We start from the raw sequence: 23,900 nt of genomic DNA on the forward strand, positions 1-23,900 counted from the left end.
CTTGCGGGCCAGGAGCCCTGCACCTTTAAGGGGCGGGGTCGCGCCCGCTGTGGCGGAAGCGGATTGGCTGGGAGGAGTCCCCGGAAGTGATGCGTGGGGAGGCCCACGTGTGCGATTCTACCCCACATGGCGGTGCTTCTGAAGGGGCTGCTGCAGCCGGGAAGGCCCCTGGCGGCCTTAGGCCGCCCCGTAGGACGGCGTGAGGCCAGCCTGGGCATTGATCCTGGGGCTGCGGTGCGAGTGCGCTTTGCCCCCAGCCCCACAGGTAATCTTGGCGGACGTGACGCTGCAGGCCGAGGCCCACGATCCCTTGCCCGCCCCCCAAAGTTTCCCAAACGAATCCCTTCCGGTGGAGTCAGACTGTGCGGGGAGGGCGACCCCGTTTTACAGAGGCAGAAACAGGTCCACGATCGGAGACTATTCGCATTGCCAGGAGTTTCTTTGTATTTATTGTACTGTAACATCTTTTTTGGTGTGTTTTTTTTCATGTAGTCAATAAATGTGTATTGAGTATAAACTGCCAGGTACTGTACTAGGCGCTGGGATACAGTGGTCATGGAGAAAGTAGACCCCCCGCTCTCAAGAAGGCTACCCTGTAGTGGCGGCGACAAACATAAAAATAACTGTCATTTTAGAGAATCACGTGTGCCATGCGGCAAGTGAAGCAGAGTAGGGGACTAGGGATTAGATAGGATGCTCAAGAAGGCCTTGCCGAGGAGTTGATATTTGAGCTGAGAACCAAATGATAAGGAGGAGCTAGATATGTAATGCTGTTGCCAATTCAACTCTGTCCCCAACCGAGAGAGACCCAAGGAAGGGTTTCTTGCCCTTCCTCTTGGAGTTCTTCCTCTGTTCAGTGTTGCAACTTTGAAAGGACACCGAAGCTGAGTGAAGCCTATAGGAGAAACCTTCTGGGCAGAGGGAATTGCAGATACAAAGGCCCTGTGGTTAGTGCTGAAGCTTAGCAAGGCAGAGAGTGAGAAAGGAATCCATTGTATACCCTAGTGGAGATCTTGTAAGGGCCTCCCCACCAGTTCCCAAAGTTCTTTTCTCACTGAGGCTACCTTCTGCCCTCTCTACACCCTGCATGCCTCTCATTCTGAACTCCAGGGTCAGCATGTAAGGCTGTCTTTGTGGCAAGATCCCAGCTGCACGGAGTGACAGGATTTTTCTTGGCAGGCAGTATAGTGTAGAGCAAGCTTCTCAAACCATCCATGATGAAAGGATTGGTTTCTAATTTCTAATCGATTGTGGATCAATACTTTTATAAAATCAAAATAAATGAATTACTAGAAAAGTGAAAATCTTAGCCTACAAAATATGAGCCTATTTTTTAAATTAGATTCAACAGATATAAAATTATTCTGTCAAATTGCTACAAGTTTCTAAACACTCTCAATTTCTCTACTTAGTTGGTTGTGAACTGGCAATAGTTTGCAGACCAGCGCTGGTTTGGCTGCCAAGGCCTGGGATTGTCCAGGTCCAAATTTCTGGTTTTGCCACTTCCTAGCTGTTTGACTTGGGCAAATTACTCAACCTCTCTGAGCCTCTGAGTTTTACTGTCTGTCTAACAAGGCTAGTAATAGTATCTACCTCATGGATTTAAGCTAATGCAGCTGAGGCACTTAGCAAGGTCTGGGACTCACACAGAAAGCACTTAATAAACAGTAGCCTCAGTTATGATGATTATAATTATTGTTTCATTGCTGATTTGCAGGAAAAGCCCCCATGGGAAAGACTGTTGACTACAGACAGATTAAAAGAATTATCAAGTGACATAGGTCATTACAGTAACTAAAATTAATTGAAGGGTTTATCTGATCAGCTTTTAGGCCTTACAGCATCGCTGTAAGGAAGGTTTCTACTTTTGAATTTTCAATCTAATAGATGAGGAAATGGAAGCTCAAAAGTTAAGTAGAGTCCTCAAGGAGTAGCAACCAGTAAATGGTGGAGACAGAATTTGAATCCAGGTCTATTTGATGTAAGAGGTCTTGCCTTTCAACAACTGAACCGCTTGTCTTCTATCTTGGGGACCACTAGTTTTGTGGTGGCCTTGCAATAACTAGCTGAAGCTCACACACATAATCAGTGTTGAACTGGAGTTTCCCAGAGGAGCTTTTCCTATCTCATGCTGCCTCCTGGACCTGCAGATGCAGAAGAGCTCATTGTGGAGCTGGGGCCGTGGGCTGGACCAGAGAAGGTAGGGTAAGGGAGAAATGACAGTCCTGGGAAAACTGATCATTGAGTGATGACAAAGTAGAATCTTATGCGTTTAGACTTGGATGAAGTGGAGTCAAATATTACTTTTGGTTCGTATTTAAAGCCAGCACTTAAAGTGAAAATCTCGGGTAGACAAAACTCAAAATGTATGATGTGGAAAGTCGTAACAGTGCATAGAGGGTATATGCAAAATGTAATTTCACAGTATTTTTAGTTTGTGATTATTTTTGCCCAAGCACATCAGTAATTTGCGTAAGTTAAGTGCACGTGTGATATGGCTTCAATGAATAATCCTCTGCTTCTCCTCATTTGGGTGAAACTTGGCCTTGAGGCAAATCTCAAAGTAGAATAACAGGTGCACTTCGAGGGAGTTGGAGCTTTTTTACACAATGACAGGCTCCACGACTTGGGTGGGCCTCTATTTGCGGGATGAGGGGCTAAAGGAGTCGACTACCCCAGTCCTCTTCTGTGGCAGTCTGACTGTCTGGGTGCTGGCTGGAGAAATGGGGTGGGGTGCCTGTTTCTTGGGCTTTGAAATTTGTTGGGACGTTCTGTCGCAAGCAGAGTTTACTTGCCCTCGGCTGAGGCCTGTCAGCTCATCTTCCCTGTCTTGTCTGAGCTGTTCTCTTCTTCTGCCAGGCTTCTTGCACCTGGGCGGCCTCCGCACTGCCTTGTACAACTACATCTTTGCCAAGAAGCACCAAGGGAGCTTCATCTTGAGGCTGGAGGACACGGATCAGACCCGCCTTGTGCCTGGGGCAGCAGAGAATATTGAGGACATGCTGGAGTGGGCAGGTGAGGCTGGCAGAGAAAGGACCCTTCTCCAAGGAGGGAACAAGGAGCAGGGCAAGGAGCCTGTAGGTCTTCCCACAGGGCCCAGGATGGAGAGTGAGGAGTTCCCGGAGAAATGGGTACATTCTGCTGCCTGGGGTGCCAGGTACCACCCAAAAAGATGCTGCAGCTCTCTGAAGAAGAGCCCCAAGGCTGTTTTGAGCTTCCTGTTCTTAGAATCTCAAATCCCACTGGGAGCAGGTGGGAAGCACAGGCCAGGTGTGAGATGGAACTGGAGCGCTCGGTTTATGGTGAGCAAGAGAAAGCTCCCCGTGTTCCCGTGTGGGAATGCTGGCCCAGCTTGTCAAATCTTCTGATTTCCAAGAGGAGCCAGAACTCCAGGTGCTTTGTTGTTGTTTTTTAATGAATACTTCCCATTTTTAAATCTAAGCTCCAGTTTGTTTTTTTAACCACATTGTATGAGCCAAATAAAACGTGTGCAGCCTCTGAAGTCAGTCTTCTCATGGGAAGTTTAATCCAGAGGAGAGCTAAGCTCGGGGAGCTCAAGGCGGGATGTGTTTGTGTTCCCTGGTCAATAGTTGCCTCCCTCTCAGGACAGGTAGGGCTAGTTAAACTCCCCAAGGAAACATACCAAAAATATCAAGACTGTCTTGAGACATGTATTCTAATCTCAGGTAAATTATTAATGAGACTCTGGGTTCTTAAGGGCAGAAACCCATTTCACTTCTACCTTCTGTTGTAGAAGGTTATAGCAGATACTTAGTCGACGTTAGTTGAATAAAGGAATTCATTCATCCAGATCACTTACTGTGATCCAGGTGGTGTTCCAGCATTGAGCAAAGACCCTGTGCTCAGTAAGAGGGGAAGACAGGTAAACAGATTAATTCATTCTTACTGTGCTATTGAGTGTTGATAAGTGCTGTGGAGAAATGAGTAACAGATTAGGGGGTGCTCTTTTAGATAGGGTGGTCTTCTCTGAGGAGGTGACATTAGAGCAGAGACTTGCACGAAGTGAAGACCAGCCTCACGGTTACCTAGGGGAAGAATGTTCAAAGCAGAGGGAATAGCAGGTGCAAAGGCCCTGTGGAAGCTACGTGCTGGGCGTATTAGAGGAGCAGCAGGGAGGCCAGTGTGGCCCAAGCACAGTGAGCAAAGCAGAATAACTGGAGATATGAGGACGGAGAGGCCGGCAGGAGCCAAATTGTGAAATGCCATGCAGGCCACGATGAGAACTTCAATTTCACGGCACGCCTGCTACCCGTCAGACACTGTGCTAGGTATGAGGGGTCCGCTGGTGCACAAGTCCCGCCCTCCTGGAGCGCCCGCTGCAGCACGATGGTGTGAGTGAGGCCTGCAGCCCCTCGGCAGGGCTCCCCCGCCCCAGCATTTTGGTGAGGCGAGGGGCAGATATCCAGGCACCCCCGGGTGGCTCACCTCTGGAGCTTCTTGCTTTGGGAGTCTTTTTTTTCCAATTGACATGTAATTCACATAATACGAAATTCGCTATTTCAAAGTGTACAATTCAGTGGTTTTTAGTGTATTCGCTATGTTGTGCAGCCATCACCAATATCTAATTCCAGAACATTTCCATCACCCCAAAACGAAACCCATACTTATTAGCAGTTAGTCCCTATTCCTCCTTCCCTCCAGCCCCTGGCAACCACTAATCTTTCTATCTCTGTGGTTTACCCATTCTGGACATTTCATAGAAATGGAGTCGTACACTATGTGGCCTTCCATGACTGGCTTTTACTTAGCATGAGGTTCATGTGTGTTGTAGTGTGAATCAGTATTTCATTCCTTTTTATGACCAACTGATATTCATCGTATGGAAATACCCCATTTTGTTTATCCATTCATCAGTGGATGGGCATTTGGATTGTTTCTGCTTTTTGGCTATTATGAATAAAACTGCTATGAACATTTACATAGTAGTTTTTATGTGAACATATGTTTTCAGTTCTCCTAGTGAAGTCACTCTTAAACCCTGGGGCGTTCCACACGCTTAACATGTTAAGTTAGATCAGGAAGAGACCCCTAAATTTACCTAACCAACCCTCTTTTCTGACAAATGAAGAAACAGGCCTGCTGGGAGAGAGAGCCAAATAACACTCATAATAATCAGAGGCAGAACTTTCTGAGCCTTAGCACGTGGCAGGCAATACACGAAGCACTCTACCTGGGTCCTCGTGTTCTAGCCTTGTGACCCTCCGGAGAAAACGACTGTCTGTTTCCTTCTTGTATCAGTGAGGAAAAGAGGCTCAGAAAGGCGGCTCGCTCAAGGCCTCAGAGCTGGCCTGTCCAAACCCAGGCCCATCCACCTCCAGTCTATGTTAACATCGGATGTAGCAGGGTTACCTGTGTCCTGATCTTCCTAATTCATTTGAAAGCTATTTGAGGGCAGAAATGCCATCGTCCAGCTCTTCTCTGTCTCTCTGCCCTGTCTTAGAAGTATTTATAGTTAAATCTATCTTTGGGGCCCACCTGGTGGTGTGGTGGTTAAGTTCATCCGCTCCGCTTTGGTGGCCCGGGGTTCACAGGTTCGGATCCTGGGCACAGACCTACATACCACTCATCCAGCCATTCTGTGGTGGCATCCCACATAGAAAATAGAGGAAGATTGGCACAGATGTTAGCTCAGGGACAATCTTCCTCACCAAAAAAAAAAATCTATGTGACTTGAGGAAGCTGGATCTTGGGTTGGGGGTTTGGCTTATAACAGATCACATTTAATCCACAGCATATGTTGCAGCTACTGGGCTTTGTAAGCACTGGTGCATTTAGTTCTCACAGTCACTGCACGGTAGACTGTCAGTTCTACTTTTCAGAGAAGGAAACTGAGGCTCAGAAAGGCTAAGGACCAGGGGCTGGCCCAGTGGCATAGCGGTTAAGTTCATGTGCTCCGTTTCAGTGGCCCCGGGTTTGCAGGTTCGGATCCTGGGCTCAGACTGACACAGCGCTTATCAAGCCATGCTGTGGCAGCATCCCATATAAAGTAGAGGAAGATGGGCATGGATGTTAGTTCAGGGCCAGTCTTCCTCAGCAAAAAGAGGAAGATTGGGATCAGATGTTAGCTCAGGGATAATCTGCACCAAAAAGAAAAAAGAAAGGCTAAGGAACAAAAGAGGCAGTACAATGAGTGGTTAAGAGCATGGACTCTGGCACCAGCTAGCCGGGGTTTGCATCTAGTTGTGCCCCTTATCCTTGGCCAGGTGGCATAGCAAAGCCCCTCTGTGCTTCAGTGTTCTCCTTACTGAATGGGGGTAGTAATGGCACCTACCAGGTAGGGTGATCCCAAAGCTTAACAGAGATCACAAAACATAAAAGCAGCCTTGCAGGTGCTTGGCACTCTAGCGCTCACACAGCTTCCAGAACCCTTGTCATAGCTCATCAGCAGCAGAGCCAGGAGTCCAGCCAGGACCTGACGGGTTGTGCCTTGAACCACGCTTCTTTGTCCTGAGTCAGCTGTTCCAGGCCTGGGCTAGTTTCTCCCTCCCCGGGGAAAGGATGGACGGAGAGGATGCTCAGTTGAGGGCGTGGACTGTGGAGCTGGTATACCCCTGCCCAACTCCTTATCCACGAGGCTGCCTGACCTTGAGCACTTCATCTCTCTATGCTTTAACTTGTCATCTGTAAAAGGGAAATTGTAATAGTACCAACCTCGTGCATTTTGGGGAGGATTAAAAGTTTTACTATATGTGTCAAGTGCTTAGATCAGTGCCTGGGAATGAGTGCTGTGTGCACCTTAGTTATTGTTCTTTGGTGATCATTCTTTCTGTGCTCCAGGCATTCCCCCTGATGAGAGCCCCCGCCAGGGAGGTCCTGCCGGGCCCTACCTGCAGTCTCAGCGACTTGAGCTGTACGCCCAGGCCACACAAGCTCTGCTGAAGGCCGGCGCTGCTTACCCCTGTTTCTGCTCACCACAGCGGCTGGAGCTGCTCAAGAGGGAGGCCCTGAGGAACCACCAGACGCCCCGGTGAGAGCCCCCGCCTGTCACGGTGCCTCCCCAAAGTCGGATGTGTTTGTTACCTATTGCTGCATGACAGATGACCCCCAAATTTTTATTGTCTCATGGTTTCTCTGCGTCAGGAGTCTGGGCACAGCTTGGCTGGATCCTTTGGCTCAGGGTTTCTCAAAGCTACAATCAAGGTCTTGGTCAGGCTTGCATTTATCTCAAGGCTTGACTCGCAGAGGACCTGCTTCCATCTTCTCTCACTAGGCTGTTGGCAGACCTCAGGGCCTCCCTGGCTGTTGCCTGGAGATGTCACTTCCTTGCCATGTGGCCTCTCCGTAGGGCAGCTCACAACTTGGCAGCTGGCTTTCCCAAGAGTGAGTCGGGCAGAAAGCGAGAGAGAGAGTGAGACTCTAGCGTGGAAGCTTGAGTCTTTTGGTAACCTCCTCAAGGAAGTGACATCGCTCATCATCACTTTGGTTGTACGTACTCTGCTCATTAAAAGGAAGTCATCAGGTCCAGCCCACACTTCAGGGGAGGGGATGACATAAGGGTAGAAACACCAGGAGGCAAGGATCACTGGGGGGGCCATGTCAGAGCTGCCTACCGCACTGGGTCTCAGGCAGTAACGTGGAAAGTAATTTTAATTATTGGTTGTTTTGAATAAGGAAAATTTTCTCATGTCCAGAGAGATATATATGCAAAGATCTCTCCCACTCCTGACTCTGGCTACTCTATCCCTCTCCAGAGACAGCTGGTGTTAGAATTTTCTTATGTCTCCTCCAGGGACATTCAGTGTGTATACTGATAAATGCATATTGTTTCTCTTCTTCCTCATTCAAATGGTAGCACAGTATACTTATTATGCAACTTACATTCCCACTTACTGTCTTGAGGATCAGTCTGTATCATATAGCAGTCCATAAGTTTTTCTAATGCTTGTATAAGATTCCATTGTATTGGTAAACCATCATTTACTTAATCAGTTCCTTACTAATGACCCTTTATGCAATTTCTAATTTTTTGTTATAAAAAAAGAGCTATGGGGCCGGCCCGGTGGCGCAGCAGTTAGGTGCACGCTCTCTGCTTTGGTGGCCCGGGGTTTGCAGGTTCAGATCCCAGGCACGCACTGACACACCGCTTGTTAAGCCTTACTGTGGTGGCATCCCATGTAGGGTGGAGGAGGATAGGCATGGATGTTTGCTCAGGGCTGATTTTCCTCACAAAAAAAAAAAAAAAACAGCTGCGGTGAATAATGTTGACATACGTCGTTTTGCATTTGTGCAGTGTGTTCGTCGGAGACCTTCCTAGACGTGGAATTGTAGGGTCAGTTCACAGCTTTGATGGGTACCATCTGTGGCCCTTTACCGGCTCACACTCCCATTGGCAGTGGCATCATAACATCTAAGTTCCAGTGAACTATTTGGACAAGGGCTCGGATGTTTGTCCAAGGTCATGATGTTCACGGCAGTGTTGCTTTTTTATTATAAACAGTCTACTTGTCTATTGACAGAAGGTTATTTTTTAAATGACACTCAAGCCCTATGATGGAATCCATGCAGCCATTTACTGACTGGACACTCAGCTGTGTGTCACGTACTACACTTACAAGTGTTACTTTTGTGTATGTTAGGACGCTTGTGGGAGCAAGTAACAGAATACACTGTTTAAAAGGGACAAACCAGAGCTTCTCATCCTTTAACGTGCAGACAGATCACCGGGGATCAGTTAACATGCAGATCCTGATTCAGCAGGTCTGGGGGGGCCTGAGATGCTGCATTTCTGACAAATCCCAGGTGAGGCTGATGCTAGGGGTCCACAGACCACACTTTGAGTAGCCAGGGCATAAACCACACAGACAATTATCTTGTCATTCTGCAGAAGTCTCTGGGGTAAAACCAGCAGCTTTGAGATGTCCAGGCTCTGTTTTGGCCTCTCTCTGCCTCCCTTGTCCCCTCCACTTCACCCCTGTCAGTTGTAAGTGGCTGCAGCAGCTCCAAGCATTCTCTGCTCACAGAACAACATCTGAGGAGCACAGAAGGGGGAAGGTGGGAAATAAAAAAAGGGATTTTCGGGGCCTGCCCGGTGGCGCAAGCGGTTGGGTGCGCGCGCTCCGCTGCGGCGGCCCGGGGTTCGCTGGTTCGGATCCCGGGCGCGCACCGACGCACTGCTTGGCAAGCCATGCTGTGGCGGCGTCCCATATAAAGTGGAGGAAGACGGGCACAGATGTTAGCCCAGGGCCGTCTTCCTCAGCAAAAAAAGAGGAGGATTGGCGGATGTTAGCACAGGGCTGATCTCCTCACAAAAAAAAAAAAAAAAAGGGATTTTCCTCTTGTGGCTCACTCTGTCACTTGGAGAGAAAATCTTTCGCAGAACCTGAACCCTCCCCTACCCCCAAGCATACTTTTCTTTGAGTCTCAGTGACTAGAATGGTCCTACCTGGACTGGTCACCAGCAGAGGGGAATAGGATTGTGTAATTGGCTGCACCAGTCATGATTCAACCTCTCGGAGTAGGCATTTTGTCATTTCCTCATTAGCAGGAAGGGGGACAGGCTGGTAGGTGGGCACACATAAGTATCCGCCACACTCTGTTATCCCACTTAGTTCTGCCACACAACAGCCTTTTCATTATCCCCGTTCAAGGTTGAAGAAACAGAGAGGTAAATGACTTTCCCATGGTCACACATCGGAGGCGAAGGTAGGATTATGCCCATCACTGGTACTCTTGGCTCCTATGCTGCTCTGCTTCCCAACAGGTATGACAATCGGTGCCGGAACCTGAGCCCAGGGCAGGTGGCCCAGAAGCTGGCCAAGGACCCCAAGCCTGCTATCCGCTTCCGCCTGGACGAGGGGGCACCGGCTTTCCAGGACCTGGTATACGGCTGGAGTCGGCATGATGTGGCCAGCGTGGAGGGGGACCCGGTCATCCTGAAGAGCGATGGCTTCCCCACGTACCACTTGGCCTGCGTGGTGGACGACCACCACATGGGCATCAGCCACGTGCTGCGGGGCTCGGAGTGGCTGGTCTCCACTTCCAAGCACCTGCTTCTCTACCGGGCCCTGGGCTGGCCACCGCCTCACTTCGCCCACCTGCCCCTGCTGCTTAACAAGGATGGCAGCAAGCTGTCCAAGAGGCAAGGGGACATCTTCCTGGAGCATTTTGCTGCTGCCGGCTTCCTGCCGGATGCCCTGCTCGACATCATCACCAACTGTGGCTCGGGGTTTGCAGGTACCCGCTCACCTGAGGTCGTGGTGGGACCACAGCAGTGAGGAGCTGGGACGTCGGTTCAGGCCCCCCAGGCTTCAGTCCCAGCTGTGCCACCCACCAGCTGCATGAACTTGCACAAGCTCATTCTTTTATTCAACAAATGTTTATTGAGCCAGACACTGTGTTAAGAGCTGGGGCTACAACAGTGAACAAGATATTTGTAATCCCTTCCCTCGAGGAGCTTATGGTTGCTGAGCCTCAATTGCATCATATGCAAAATGGGGATAAGTATCTACCTCAAGGTTAAGTTGGGATCCACTGAGCTCATGGGTCTGAGGCACCCAGCACAGTATCTGCCACACGATAAGCATAAAACTTACAGATCCTCTGAGTATACAACTGTAGTGCTGCTGCTCTGGCGAGTGTGTGTCCAGCAGTATTACCAGGATTGCCATGACCCTAGTTTATTCCAGGCTGAGCCCTTATCTTTGGCCCAAGACTTAGAGGCCAAATCTTAAAGAAGCACTAAATAGGATGACCTCTTTGTGGAAGGGATTTCTGAAAATGTGGCAATAATAGTCTTCTTACTGTTTATTCTGCTCGTATTTAATCCTTAAAATATCCTTGAAAGGTAGATATTTATTATCCCCACTGTTTGTAAGATGACTGCAAGGCTCAGAGAGGTTGAGTAACTTGCTAGAGTCACACAGCGAGTATGGGACATGGCAGAGGCTCACTGTAGGCCTATGCCTGACCAGGATGCCCACTGACTGCATGGGACAGAGCTCCTGCTCAGGAGAAGCAGCTCCCAGCACAGTGGTTCTCAACTCTGGCTGCACTTTGGAACCCCCCAGGAAGCTTGAAAAACACACTAATGCTCAGACCCCATCCAAAACCAGTCAAATCAGAATTTCTGGGATACAACCAGCCAGGGAGTGTGCTATTCTTGCAGCTCACGTCTTTGAGGGCAGTGAAGTTGGGTTTAGCCTGATTGTTTTCAAACTTCTTTTCCCTTAGAGATAGAAGCCTTTCCGCCAATGAAAGCTCATTTGGGCCCTTGTTATATAACAGCTAGAAGCTGAATCCCTTTGGTTCAAGTGGAATGGGGAGTCCAGAGTGTGCTCACTCAGCCTCCCTTGTGATTCAGAATGGAAGGAGGGGCAGAGGAAGGGAGCTGAGCTGCTGAGCTTCCCTCACTTGCAGAGAACCAGATGGGCAGGACCTTGTCAGAGCTGATAACGCAGTTTGACCTGACCCGTATCACCTGCCACTCAGCCCTGCTGGACCTGGAGAAGCTCCCAGAATTCAACAGGTGAGTGGGAACCGGAGAGACCTGGGTAGAAAAGGGCTTTCTTGCTGATGACAGGTCCCCACGGCAGAGAGTCTAGTGGGCCCTGGAGTCACACACACCTGATTCTGACTAATGCTGTGTGACCATAGGTAAGTCACCTAACCTCTTCAAGCCTGTTTCCTCTTCTCTCAAATGGGGCTAATAACAGTACACACCATGTGCAGTTGTTGTTAAGAGTTAAATGTTGCATCAAAGTATTTCACACAGCCCCGGGCACATGGAAAGTGCTCAGTAAATGGTAGCTATTGTTTTTATCATTACCATGATTCCTGGCCACCCCTTGCAAGGATTCTGTTAACAGCCAAAGCCTGGAGGGGAACATCTTCACTTCAGAATCACCCCCTTCCCCCACCCAGCCAACACAGTGAGTGAGCACTGTCGCATGGCATCTACCTTATATTGCAAGTAGTTCTTCACTCTGAAACCTCCAAATGCAGTTATAGTTCCGATCACTGTTGATGTGTCTCGGTCAAAGGGCATTAGTGGTAAAGCCTGCGGACGGGTTTGTACTTGGGGGGCAAGGGACTCATGGATGCCTTCTCTTGAGTGCTGGTTTGGGGACAGGCTCTCCTCGGTCCTTTACTTGCACGAGTCCTGGGAATTCACATTGACTGCAGGTGTTTTAAGGATATTACTTCATTTACTTCCCCTATCAGACCTGTGAGATCAGTTGTGTGATTTTGCCCTATTTTACACATGAGGAAACCAAGATGTAGAGATGTTAAGTAGCCCCAGGTCACAGAGTCAACGGCGGGCATCTCTTGAATGGGGCATTCAAGAGCGAGTGCAGCATACACGGTGAATGCAAGTTGTACTCTCCCTTTCTCATCATAGAGAAAGCAATTTCTCAGGGGAAGGGGGTCAGGCCAGGGGAGATACTCTGTGACCCTTTCCAGTCCTCCCCGAAGCATGTGGGTAGCCAGAGGACGGCAGACATGGGCTTCTGCTTAATGTCAATCAGCAAGAGGATGCAGCGCTGGGACTGATGCCCACAGCTTTCCTGCAGCTGCAGGTGTTATCTTTAGAAGTTTCTGTGGTCAAGGCCCGGCTGTGATTATTTCAGTACTAGTGGTAAAGATAGTAGTGGTAGTTGTCATAGCAGCAGTAGTACTAGTGGTGTGGTGGACGTTGTAATAGTAATTAACATTTATGGAGCACTTACTGTGTCCCAGGCCCTGGACCTTCCTTACTGATATTACCTCAAGCATGGCGACTAGAGTCTCTTGATTTCTTTTTTTCTACTATCTCATCTAGCTACTAAGGTCCTAGAAACAGTTTCATTACCAATTTCATATGAGTTTTCTTAATTTCTTTAAAAAAAATCATTATTATGTTTTTTGGCCAATCTGTGCTCCAGATGGCTTCCCAGGGGATCTCATCCTTCTACGCTGTGACATGCTGAAGCCTCTCTTCAGACGCCTGCCCTTCCCCAGCCCCCGGGTGTGGTCGCAATGCAGGCCTTAGCTCAGGGCTTTACAGATAGTCCATCGTCTAATCTGCACAGCGCCCTGTGAGGGAGGCCTGTTGTCCCTGCCTTACGGATGAGCATCCTGAGGCTCAGAATGGTTATGTAACATGCTGCACACACCTGGCAGGGCTGGCTTCACTCGCAGGCCTGTCCGATTCCAGAGCCCATGGGATGTTCACCCACCCCTTGCTGCCTGCCTTTCTTCTATGCCAGGGACAAGGGGCCATGTGCCTGCAGAGTGGGCCTCAGCCCTGCACTGCTCGCATTTTCTCTCGTGCTCTCTCAAGTCCTTCTACCCCTGCTAGGGACGGGGTGAGGGCAGTGTAGGGGATCAAGGACTGATGGGCATGGTTGGAGGGTTGGAGTCACGAAGGCTTTGCTGTTTCCAAAGCAAGGAACAAGGCAGTTAGAAGAATTCTGGAAAGGTGAACATTTGAACTGACAAGAAAACCTGAACTTTTTAACTGTGAGCCCTGAATTCAAACTCTGCTCTCTGAACTGTCCCATGGCTCTGAGTCTTAGTCCATATTCTTGAACTTTGCCCTTTTGTGCCAGAGCTTTTAAGCTATGTGAGGAGGCAGACACTGAGATTCTGCTTTGTAAACTCAGGGGGCTCTGGAGGCCAGGCAGATGGCACAGCGCAGGGTGGTGGGCCAGGTGAGAGACCCGAGGGAGCAGAGGGACTGGAGTGCTGTGTTACCCTACACTGGGCAGCCTCCACTGCACTCGAGCCAGCTGAAGTGTGGGGACGAGGGCCCTTTGCAGCCAGATCTTCTGATTTCCCAAGAGAAGCCAGAAATCTGTTTTTCTGTGATCTCTTCCTAGTTTAAAGGTGAGCTCCTATTTTAAAGGGCATTGAAAACAGCATGTCTTTGGATTGCTTGGGTCTCTCAGGCTACCTGTTTCAGACTTTTCCTTCTGTAAGTGTAGAGAGAATCCTGCTTCCAGGCTGTGGGAGGGACAGCCCACAAAATGCGTCCTTCTTCAAGCCCCTCCCGCTGCCCTGGGGAGAGAGGGTTTGGGTGGGCTGGAGATGCCGGCAGCAGGCCAGTCCCTGGGCTTCTCCTCCAGGCTGCATCTCCGCCGGCTGGTGAGCTGTGAGACCCAGCGGCGCCGGCTGGTGGGGAAGCTGCAGGCTCTCGTGGAGGAGGCATTTGGGAGCCAGCTGCAGGACAGGGACGTCCTGGACCCAGCCTACGTGGAGAGGATCATCCTGCTGAGACAGGTGTGGGGCTGGGGAGCCCTGGGAGACTGAGGGAGTGGGTGGTGCCCCCATTCTTCCCCCTTCTGCTGTGTCAGAACCCAGTCCCCACAGTGCCTTCAGTAACTGCCTCTTCCCCCAGGGCCACATTTGCCGCCTGCAGGATTTGGTCTCCCCAGCGCACTCCTACCTGTGGACTCGCCCTGCTGTGGGTCGAGCGCAGCTGGGTGCCATCTCGGAGAAGGTGGATGTGATTGCCAAGCGCGTGCTGGGGTGAGTTCCCACAGGGTGATCTAAGGTTCTACACCCTCCTTCCTTCTCCCTCCCAGGGCCCCCTTTACGCCAGGGCTTGACTATTGGGCCTGCAGCACAACCCCATGGCGAGTGAAGAGGTTCTTGGTAAGGTGATCACACACTGGCTCTCAGGTAGGAGGGCTTATCCGGAGGAGCCCAGGCTCTCCCGGGAAGAGGCAGTGGTTCAGGCTCTGCAGTTGGACCCACCTGGGTTCCATCCCAGCTCCACCACTTACCCAGTATGTCTCCTACCCAGGGGGCTTCAGTTTGGCTAAGTTACTGCACCTCTTTGAGCTTCCATTTCCTCATCTGTAAGGTGGAGATGATGCTAGTTCTTAGTGTAACAGTAACAGAACTCTGCCGATTACCAGGGCAGAAAACGTAACCAAAGCTGTCTTCAGCAGGAGGGGAATGATTGGTGGCTGTCATTGCAGGAGCTGGAAGAAGGGCGGACTGGAGACCCAGCCTAGTGCAGGGGCCAAAGATATGTCACCAAAACCTGATTTCTCTCTCCGTCCCTTTGACCTTCTGCCCCACGCTCCTCCACGCTGGCTACTCTTTCTGCAGCGGCTCTTGTATTGGGGGATGGAGGGTGGGATCCTCTTCCAGACAGAAGAAGTCTTCCCCGTTACCTAGCAGTCTGAGCAGGCAGTGAGGGCTGAACCGCGTTTCTCCACGTCTCCAGGGTCCTGCCATCCCTCGGTTTTGCTCGTCCACGTGGTCCATGGTAGCTCACAGACCATCCACGATTCAGCCAGAGGAGGGAGGAGGAAAAGGGGAGGGGGGCAGCACATTCCTTCCCCCTAAGAACCTGACTTAAAAGTTATACATTCATTTCCACCCGGATCCCTCTGGCTAGAGCACCTGTCTTTTCCTTTTTTTTCTGAGGAAGATCAGCCGTGAGCTAACATCCATGCTAATCCTCCTCTTTTTTGCTGAGGAAGACTGGCTCTGAGCTAACATCTATTGCCAATCCTCCTCCTTTTTTTTTCCCCAAAGCCCCAGTAGATAGTTGTATGTCATAGTTGCACATCCTTCTAGTTGCTGTGTGTGGGACGTGGCCTCAGTATGGCCGGAGAAGCGGTGCGTTGGTGCACGCCCGGGATCCGAACCCGGGCCGCCAGCAGCGGAGCGCGCGCACTCAACCGCTAAGCCATGGGGCCGGCCTTAGAGCACCTGTCTTATGGCCGTGCCAAGCTACCAGGGAGTCTGGAAAGTGTAGCTTTTTAACTTGGCAGCCATGTGCCTGGCTAAAAATTTTATCACTACATACAAAAGGGAGAAAGGATACTGGAGGTCTCTTCCAGTCTGCACTGTGGTTGTAAGACAGCTCAGTGGCTCCCCCCACCTCAAAACCTCAGCCTCCAGCGCCAGCTGTGTCTTGAGATTAACTCTGATGGGGCCTGATTGGCCTGGTTTTCCTGTCTCCGAACCAGTCACCAAGGCCTGGGGAATGTGGTGTGCTGATCAGCTTAGGTTAGGTTATATGCAGGGCCCTGCATGGAACCCCAGCCTGTGGGCTGTGAATGGGGAGCAGGTAATTCCCCAGGGAGATTTGGGGCACTGGTATCAGGAGAAAGGGGGATGGATGCTGAGCAGCAAAACCCACAAATGTCCATTTTACTCAACTCCCAGCTTTGTTGTGAAGATTAAATTAGTAATAGCAAACAGTTCTCTGTGTGTTTGCTTACACACGTGTTTGGAACGTGCTATGTTATGTATTATATACATTATATGTATACATCTACGTATGTGGGGTGTGTGTGTATACGCTTAAATTCACAGCAACCTAATAAAGTAGGTGTCTGGCTGCATGCCTAACTGCGAGCAGCGAGGGGTAGGTAGCCGAGAGACCAAAGAAAAGACAGTGAACAAGACATAAGCGTTTATTGGGAACTTACAGGGAGCGCAGGGGCGGCCGGCTGGATGGAGTTGCACCCCACTACTGCGTACAGAGAGGGGGTTGCTTACGTAGGCGGGGGGACAGAGGCCATGTGCTTGTCAAGGGGGACTGTCCTCGCATGACCAGCATTCTAAGGACCAGTAGCTCACGGGAAGGCTCTGTGTTCTTGAAGACGTGCTGTTCTTTGAGATAAGCAGATCTGGGTTGGCCAGGCCCTGGATCGTGACGATACCAGAGGGTTGGCATCATGCCGTGAAGGAGGCCAGGAGGACACATGGTTACTATAGGGCACGCAGGCTGTTGCTGGGCAAGCAAGACCCTACAGTAGGTATTGTTATTATCCCTATTTTTTTTTTGTGGTTAGTGCCATCGAGTCAACTCGGACTCCTAGTGACCCTGTGTACGGCAGAGCTGAGCCCTGCCCAGTCTTTTTGCACTATCCTCTCACCTTCAAGCGCTGTATCAGACTATTCTCCACTGCTTTTCATAGGGTTTTCATGCCAGTTTTTTCAGAAGTGGGTGGCCAGGTGCGTCTTCCTTGTCTGTCTTAGTCTGGAAGCTCTGCTGAAGCCTGTCCACCATGGGTGACTCTGCTGGTGTTTGAAATAGTGGTGGCATAGCTTTCAGCATCATGGTGACAATAGCCGCCACAGTCTGACAACAGAGGGACGGGTGTGTGGTTCTCTGACTGAGAAATGAACCGGCCACGGTGGTGAGAGTGCTGAATCTTAACCACTAGACGACCAGGGCTGGCTGTCCCCATTTTACAGATGAGAAAAGCGAGGCATCAGGCCGGCCCCGTGGCTTAGCGGTTAAGTGCGCGCGTTCCGCTACTGGCAGCCCAGGTTCGGATCCCAGGCGCGCACCGACGTACCGCTTCTCCGGCCATGCTGAGGCCGCGTCCCACATACACCAACTAGAAGGATGTGCAGCTATGACCTATAACTATCTAGTGGGGCGTTGGGGGAAAAATAAATAAATAAAATTATTTAAAAAAAAGAGTAATTTAATTAAAAAAAAAAAAGAAAAGAAAAGCGAGGCACCAAGAGGCTAAGTAACTTGTCTAAAATAATACAGCTAGTAAGCTGGAGGAGCAGGGATTCAGACTCGGGCAGGCTGGGTCTAGAGCCCGTCTGTATGGTCACATTCTTTGTGGCCTCTCTTTGGTGTGCAGTGCTTGGCCAGGGCCTGATACCTGGTGACCGTCAGTATATTATCAGAATATACATTTCGAAGAGGTAAGAACACAAGGACGTGGCAAAAAATACAAACGGCACAAGCGGGTTTATAGCAAAAAGTAAGTCTTCACTCCTACTCCAGCCCCAAAGGGAAAGGCAGCCACACTTAGCAGTTTCCTTTATGAAATATCTGTGTATTCAAGGATATGTATGTATAATACATACATTCTCATATTTTTTCAAGTTTTAAATTTAATATCTTGATTATTAATCAAACCTCTTAAACTTGGGTTTAAAACCTAGAAATTATTTAAAAAGGCATATGTTGGCAGTCCTGTTTTTAATCCTTGTCTCTCATCTGCCCAGTTCCAGGACCCTCTGTATGTTACTACTATTTTTAATTATATCAAAATGATCTCTTATTTTCTCCCTTTTTATACAAAAAGTACAATACAGTAACACTGTTGTGCATCCTTTTTGGTTTTTTCCTTTTTCACTTAACTATATATCTTTGGATCTGTCTGTTGCTTAGACAGCATCCTCCTTCTTTCTTACAGCTACCCCTATTCCATTATTATACCACGTTACCCTAATTTAACTCATCTCCTATTGATGGACATTTGGATTGCTTCCAAATTTTGCTGTTACAAACAGTGCTGCAATGAATAACACTGAATAGACATTGTTAAGCATGTTTGCAAGTATATCTCCAGGATAAATTCCTAAGAGCTACTGTTATTAATAATACTTCCTTAATTTAGGACATTCCACAGTAGGGGCTATTAGTTCTAATTCACTGAGCCTCATGTCTTAACTCTGCATCCTCGCCACGGGATTAGGTTTCAGAGACACTGGGGGCTCCCGCTCAAGGCAGGAAAGCTGACGCCCAAATGTTCTGAAGCTGCCAGATCTCTAGAAGCTCCTTCTGTGCCCACGCCAAGCTCTGGGCCAGCTCTGACGTGTCCTGGGCTGCTGTTGTTGGCCTCCCGGGGCCTGTCATTCTTTCACCAGCTCCTTGGCGGCCTGCTTCCCCACGGTGACATTGAGGAGAGTGTCTCTTTTTCCCACATTACATTTTATATTTTCAACATTTCATCTTTGTTTTGTAAATAACAGTAATCACCTGGCCCAGTTAATGATGCAATGAGCACTGTTACTTTTATCTCAGATGGAAACTCAGTTGCTCAAGTGCTGGTGGTTAGTAGGGAAATCTGCACTGGAAGTCTGCTTCTTCAAATTACGGCTGAACTCAGTTCCCTGAGCCAGTAGCACTCCACGCTAAGCCGAGCTTTAGAATGGAGATGTATGGACCCCGTATGAGCAGGCGATGTCAAAGTTGGCATCCTGGATCATCTGCACCAGTGAAGATCTCCAGCCTCAATCCCTCTTCTCTGTTTCCAATTTGAGTCTCCAGTATAACTTAGGGGACCTGGGAAGGTGCTGTGGAATAGACTCCCCCCACCCGGCTCTCATCTCTTGCTCTAACTCAGAATCAGGGCTGGGACAAAGTGTTTGCAAGTCCATCTCTAACTGAATGGGGACTTTCTCTTGAAATTCAAACATGCTTTCGGGAGAGGACCTCAGCTGGACTGCCAGGAAAGTGGGGAATGGTTGCTGGCCCGTTGAGTTTTAGAAGCTTAAATGCTTCAGTTGGTAGGCAAAGAATGGTTGGAGCAAGTTAGTGGCAGGACATTACTAGAGCTGGGGTGTCCTGATTTCTTTCTTCCTGCTCTTCCGTGCTACATCTGCAAACGTCCCCACCACTAATCTTTTTTTTTTTTTGAGGAAGATTGGCCCTGAGCTAACATCTGTTGCCAATCTTCCTCCTTTTTTCCTTTTTTCTCTCCAAAGCCCCAGTAGATAGTTGTATGTCATAGTTGTACATCCTTCTAGTTGCTCTGTGTGGGACATGGCCTCAGCATGGGTTGACAAGCGGTGCGTAGGTCTGCGCCCAGGATCCGAACCGGCGAACCCTGGGCTGCCGAAGCGGAGCGCGCAGACTTAACCGCTACGCCACCGGGCCTGCCCTTACCCCCTACCAATCTTGAAGCTGTGTTTCAGATAATTTCCTAGAGGGCTTCATTCTTCCATCCTATGTCTAATCCATTCCTAAATTTCTTTTTAGATCCTCTTGCAATCTCTCTGAGCTCTTGGATGTAATAAATATTAGCTATTATTTAACTTTTTATTGGAATATAAGATCTCATACTTTTGAGTACTTACTGTCTGTGAAGGCAACGTACTTAATGCTTTGCAAGTTTTAACTGAGCCCCATCATTGCCCTGTGAGATGCAGACACTATTATTATCCCCACTTACAGGTGAGAAAACTGAGGCATAAAGATTACATGACACAGAGGTAGCAATTAGTAAATCCTCTTATTATGGTACTCTCTCTGTTTCCCTTTATTATACACACTTGCTTGGATTATGTATATGTGGTCCCTTAGTTGTTTTTTCTTCCCCAACTCAGATGGGGATACAGGGAGTAGATATTCCCTCCCTCCCCTTCCCCACAGGCAGGCTTGAATGCTGGTTGTGCCACTTATGTTGTAGCTGATCGATAATCTTCTGAAGTTCTCCCTCCCACTCACTTGCCATTGGCCCATGCAGGCCCCTTATACACTGGCCTCCTTCTAGGCTTTTAGAAGGAACTGGTTCGAGCTTAACTCAGGATGTGCTGAATGGAGAACTGAAGAAGCTGTCAGAAGGTCTGGAAGGCACCAAACACAGTAACGTGATGAAACTCCTCCGAATGGCCCTCAGTGGACAGCTGGTGAGGCGGGCAGATGGGCTGGACTGTTCCCTGGAGCCCCTCATTTATCTGTTAAACTAACATTTACTGCAGGCACTAAGCTCAAGTTTTGGGGTTTCAAAGGTGAAGGAAACATGATCACTCCCCTCATTCAGTCATTCAACGGAGACTATTTATTGAGTATGTGCTATATGCAAGTACCATGCTAGGTGCAGTGGATCCAGTAGTGAATGAAACACGCATGCCCTCTGCCTTCGTGGAGCTGGCGGTGGATTAGGGGTAACAGACATATCAACACAGGAAAGACAGGCTCCTGGGACCCGTCCTCACCCGTGGAAATTCAAGACAGTGAAATGTAATCTGCTCCCTGAGATGCAGGCAGCAGTACTGGGGCTGGCCTGGGGCATAACTTCTGCAGCCTGAGGCTGGGCATTAGTTCCTTAGGCAGTTCAAGGAAATAAAGCAATCTGTTCTCTTTGTTCTTAGCAAGGACCCCCTGTAGCTGAGATGATGGTGTCCTTGGGACCAAAGGAGGTTCGGGAACGAATACAGAAGGTGCTTTCCAGCTAGAGAGAAGATGTGCAGGACAATGGAGGTGGCCCTTGGAACCTGTACGCTCAGAAACTGCCTTCAGAGGGGAGGAGGAGGAGGCCCGAGGCCCATCAGGAAGCTTGTGGAAAGAACCCAGAGTGGAAACAGTCTCAAGGCGTGTCCAAGTGCGTTTATGGCTCCACAGCAGGCCCATTCTCGTTGGCTGGCCAGGGAAGCCCGGCTCCATCTCACCTCGACTCAGGAAAGGAAGGCCTCATATCTGCTTCTCACACCACATTACACAGCAGAGGTTAGGAGCTGGTTCACAGAATAGTCCAGAGGGCTCGTGTTTTAGTCTGCTTGTGCTGCCATAACAAAATACCACAGACCAGTGGCTTAAACAACAGAAAATTATTTTCTTAACAGTCTTGGAGGCTGGGAGTCCAAGATAAGGTGTGGACAGGTTTCATTTCTCCTGAGGTCTCTCTCCTTGGCTTACAGATGGCGGCCTTCTTGCTGTGTCCTCACATGGTCTTTCCTCTGTGCGTACCCTTCGTATCTCTCCGTGGCACCCTTGTCCAAATGTCCTCTTCTTAAAAGGACACCAGTCAGATTCGATTCGGGCCTACCATAATGGTCTCATTTTAACTTAATCACCTCTTTAAAGGCCCCATCTGCAAATACAGTCACATTCTGAGGTCCTGGGGGGGTTAGGGCTTCAACATGTGAGTTTTGAGGGGACACAGTTCAGCCCATAACAGCTTGGCAGCCACCTGGACTCACAGATCCCAGTTCTCAGGCCCAGTCTGGATTTGGAGCAATAAAGGATGATTGACACAAAGTCTGAACTGGAGGTCAGACTTTCTTTGGGGTTGTAAGGGGAGAAGTTACTCATCTGCCCAGGGTGAGCACTTACGTATTGTAATAGTCTTTGTCCTTGGACCTGGGGCACCCTGTGTCTCCCTTCCCTAAAGGTTGTCTGTTCCTTTTTTCCAGTTCTCCAGACCTGGTCCTTGGACTGGAGACCTTCACCCTGTCTATTTTGCATCTTTTTCTTCATATTCACGCCATTTGTAAGTCATTGTCTGTGGGTTTCTGAAATGAGCTGTTCTTCTTGGGGTGAAAAACAAGTGAGAGGACGATGGTGGCTGGCTGCAAAGACCCCCTACAGGGCTTCTAGGCCTCCCTGTGTGGCAGCCAGCATCTCACATGGCCCCCAATCATCTCAGCCTCCTGGTATTCACAATGAATAGGGCTGACTTGTGATACATCATGGTTTCCATCTTGTTCTCTTGGATCCCTTACTTTGCGGGAAGCCAGCTTCCACATCACGAGGACACTCAAGCAGCCCTATAGAGAGGTCCATGTGACAAGGAACTGAGGCCTCCTACCATGTGAGACATGTGAGTGAGCAATCCTGGAGGCCGATCTTCTAGCCCCACTCAAACCTTCAGATGACTGCAACCTTGGCTGACATCTTGATGACAACCTTCATGAAAGATCCTGAGCCAGAACCACTCAGGAAAGCTGCTTCTGAATTTCAGACACACAAATTATGAGATAATAAATGTTTATTATTTAAAGCCACTTGGTTTGCGGATAATTGTTACCCAGCAATAGATAGCTAATACACTCCACTTGCCAAGGGGAGAAGGGAAAGGGGATTAAGAGTTTGTCGAGCCTCACAGAGTCCTAGTCTTTGCTTGAAAAGTACATCAGATAAAATTCTTTGGTTGCAAGCAATAGAAACCAACTCTGCCTAACTTAAGTTTATTGGAGACTGTAAGTTTATGGAGAGTTTGTTTATGGGAGTTTAAGTTTATGTGCGAGTCAGTGAATCTATGAGAAAGCCAAAGAACCAGGTCTCGGAAAAGACAGGAACTGGGGAAGCTCTGGCTATGCAGGCAGCAGGAGCTAATGGCCAGTCTCGTCTGCATTCTTCAGGGGAAACATGAACTCCAACTGTTTTTGTTGTTTGGTTCTCTGTGTTTCCCCTTCAGTTATGGATGACTTGGCTAAAGATTCAGATTCTAAGAAGAGAGTGTCTGGTTGGGCTAGCTGAGGTCGTGTTGCCCTTCCTTAGCCAGGAATAGGTAGTCCCTCAGGGATTATATCCAATGGAGGAAAAGTTGTTCCCGAGGAAAACTAGGGAGCTTTGTCTAGGAGAAGGGGTAAGGACAGAAACAACAGGTGTTGACCACAAAAAAGGACGCAGAATAACAACACTTGCGATTTATTGTGCAGTTAGGTGAGCCTCAGCCACTCCTGGCTTTCAGATTATGTTGGTAAACACTAGCCCATCATCTCATTAAATCTTGACAACCCCATGAGAAAGGTATTATTATTGTTGTTTCTATCTTATAGATAGGGAAACTGAGGCTCAAAAACATTAATGAACTCTTCTGAGGTTATGGTATGAGCAGAGGGAGGATTCAAACTCAGGCTTGTGGCAATCCAGAGTCCAAGCTCAACTCTCACTACTGAGGGGCGTCTGCTTCTAGGACATTAGTATGGGTACAAGAAACTGGCTTGTGAGCAGGGAATGTGAATGTTTTAACAAAATGAGTGATCATAATGCTGAGTTGATAAAGCTGCTGCCACTTCCTCAGCTGGAGGGAGCTGTCTGTAAAGCAGCATGTATATTTTTTGGATTGAGGGTTTTGCTCAGGACCAGCAGGAGTGTACGAAGGGATGCCACACATTTAATATAACCTCAAGTTCGACCTCAAGTCTGTCCCCCTGTGTTTTTGAGAGTATAGTGAAGTGGTAAAGGCCATGGAGGCAGACTGTCTGGACTCAAACCCATTTCTACCACTTACTGTGTGACTTCTGTACCTCAGTTTCCTCTTCTGTAAAATAGGGCTAACAATTGTACCTGTCTCAAAGAGTTGTAAGGATTAAAATAGATAACATATGTAAAGTTCTTAAAACAGGGCCTGGCACTTGACAAATGTTAGCTATTACCATCATGATCATTACCATTATTTCTACTCTTAGAAATGGTGATCTTGGTTGCAAGGCAGAGAAACACACTCAGATTACCTTGA

At 48.9% G+C, this 23,900-nt stretch overlaps 1 protein-coding gene across 1 annotated transcript; it reads left to right on the forward strand.

Annotated features, from left to right (window-relative positions):
* The first annotated feature begins 105 nt into the window (after window positions 1-105).
* EARS2 (glutamyl-tRNA synthetase 2, mitochondrial) lies at window positions 106-22,440 on the forward strand. Its single transcript, XM_058569857.1, has 9 exons — window positions 106-265; window positions 2,860-3,015; window positions 6,799-6,988; window positions 9,722-10,194; window positions 11,377-11,485; window positions 14,064-14,217; window positions 14,336-14,466; window positions 20,208-20,343; window positions 20,809-22,440. Exons 1-9 carry the CDS (start codon window positions 127-129, stop codon window positions 20,890-20,892), a joined length of 1,572 nt encoding a protein of 523 aa, XP_058425840.1. The 5' UTR covers window positions 106-126; the 3' UTR covers window positions 20,893-22,440.
* Window positions 22,441-23,900: the final 1,460 nt, after the last annotated feature.

Source organism: Diceros bicornis, chromosome 26 (assembly GCF_020826845.1).
Source record: "Diceros bicornis minor isolate mBicDic1 chromosome 26, mDicBic1.mat.cur, whole genome shotgun sequence".
Classification (NCBI taxonomy): Eukaryota; Metazoa; Chordata; class Mammalia; order Perissodactyla; family Rhinocerotidae; genus Diceros; species Diceros bicornis.

What these genes read in the sequence shown, in the direction of transcription:
- EARS2 (XM_058569857.1), top strand. Translation starts at nt 127, where the DNA reads ATGGCGGTGCTTCTGAAGGGGCTGCTGCAGCCGGGAAGGCCCCTGGCG. An exon ending in GGACATGCTGGAGTGGGCAG is followed by an intron (nt 3,016 to 6,798) that starts GTGAGGCTGGCA and finishes TCTGTGCTCCAG; the next exon opens with GCATTCCCCCTGATGAGAGC. An exon ending in CTGTGGCTCGGGGTTTGCAG is followed by an intron (nt 10,195 to 11,376) that starts GTACCCGCTCAC and finishes CCTCACTTGCAG; the next exon opens with AGAACCAGATGGGCAGGACC.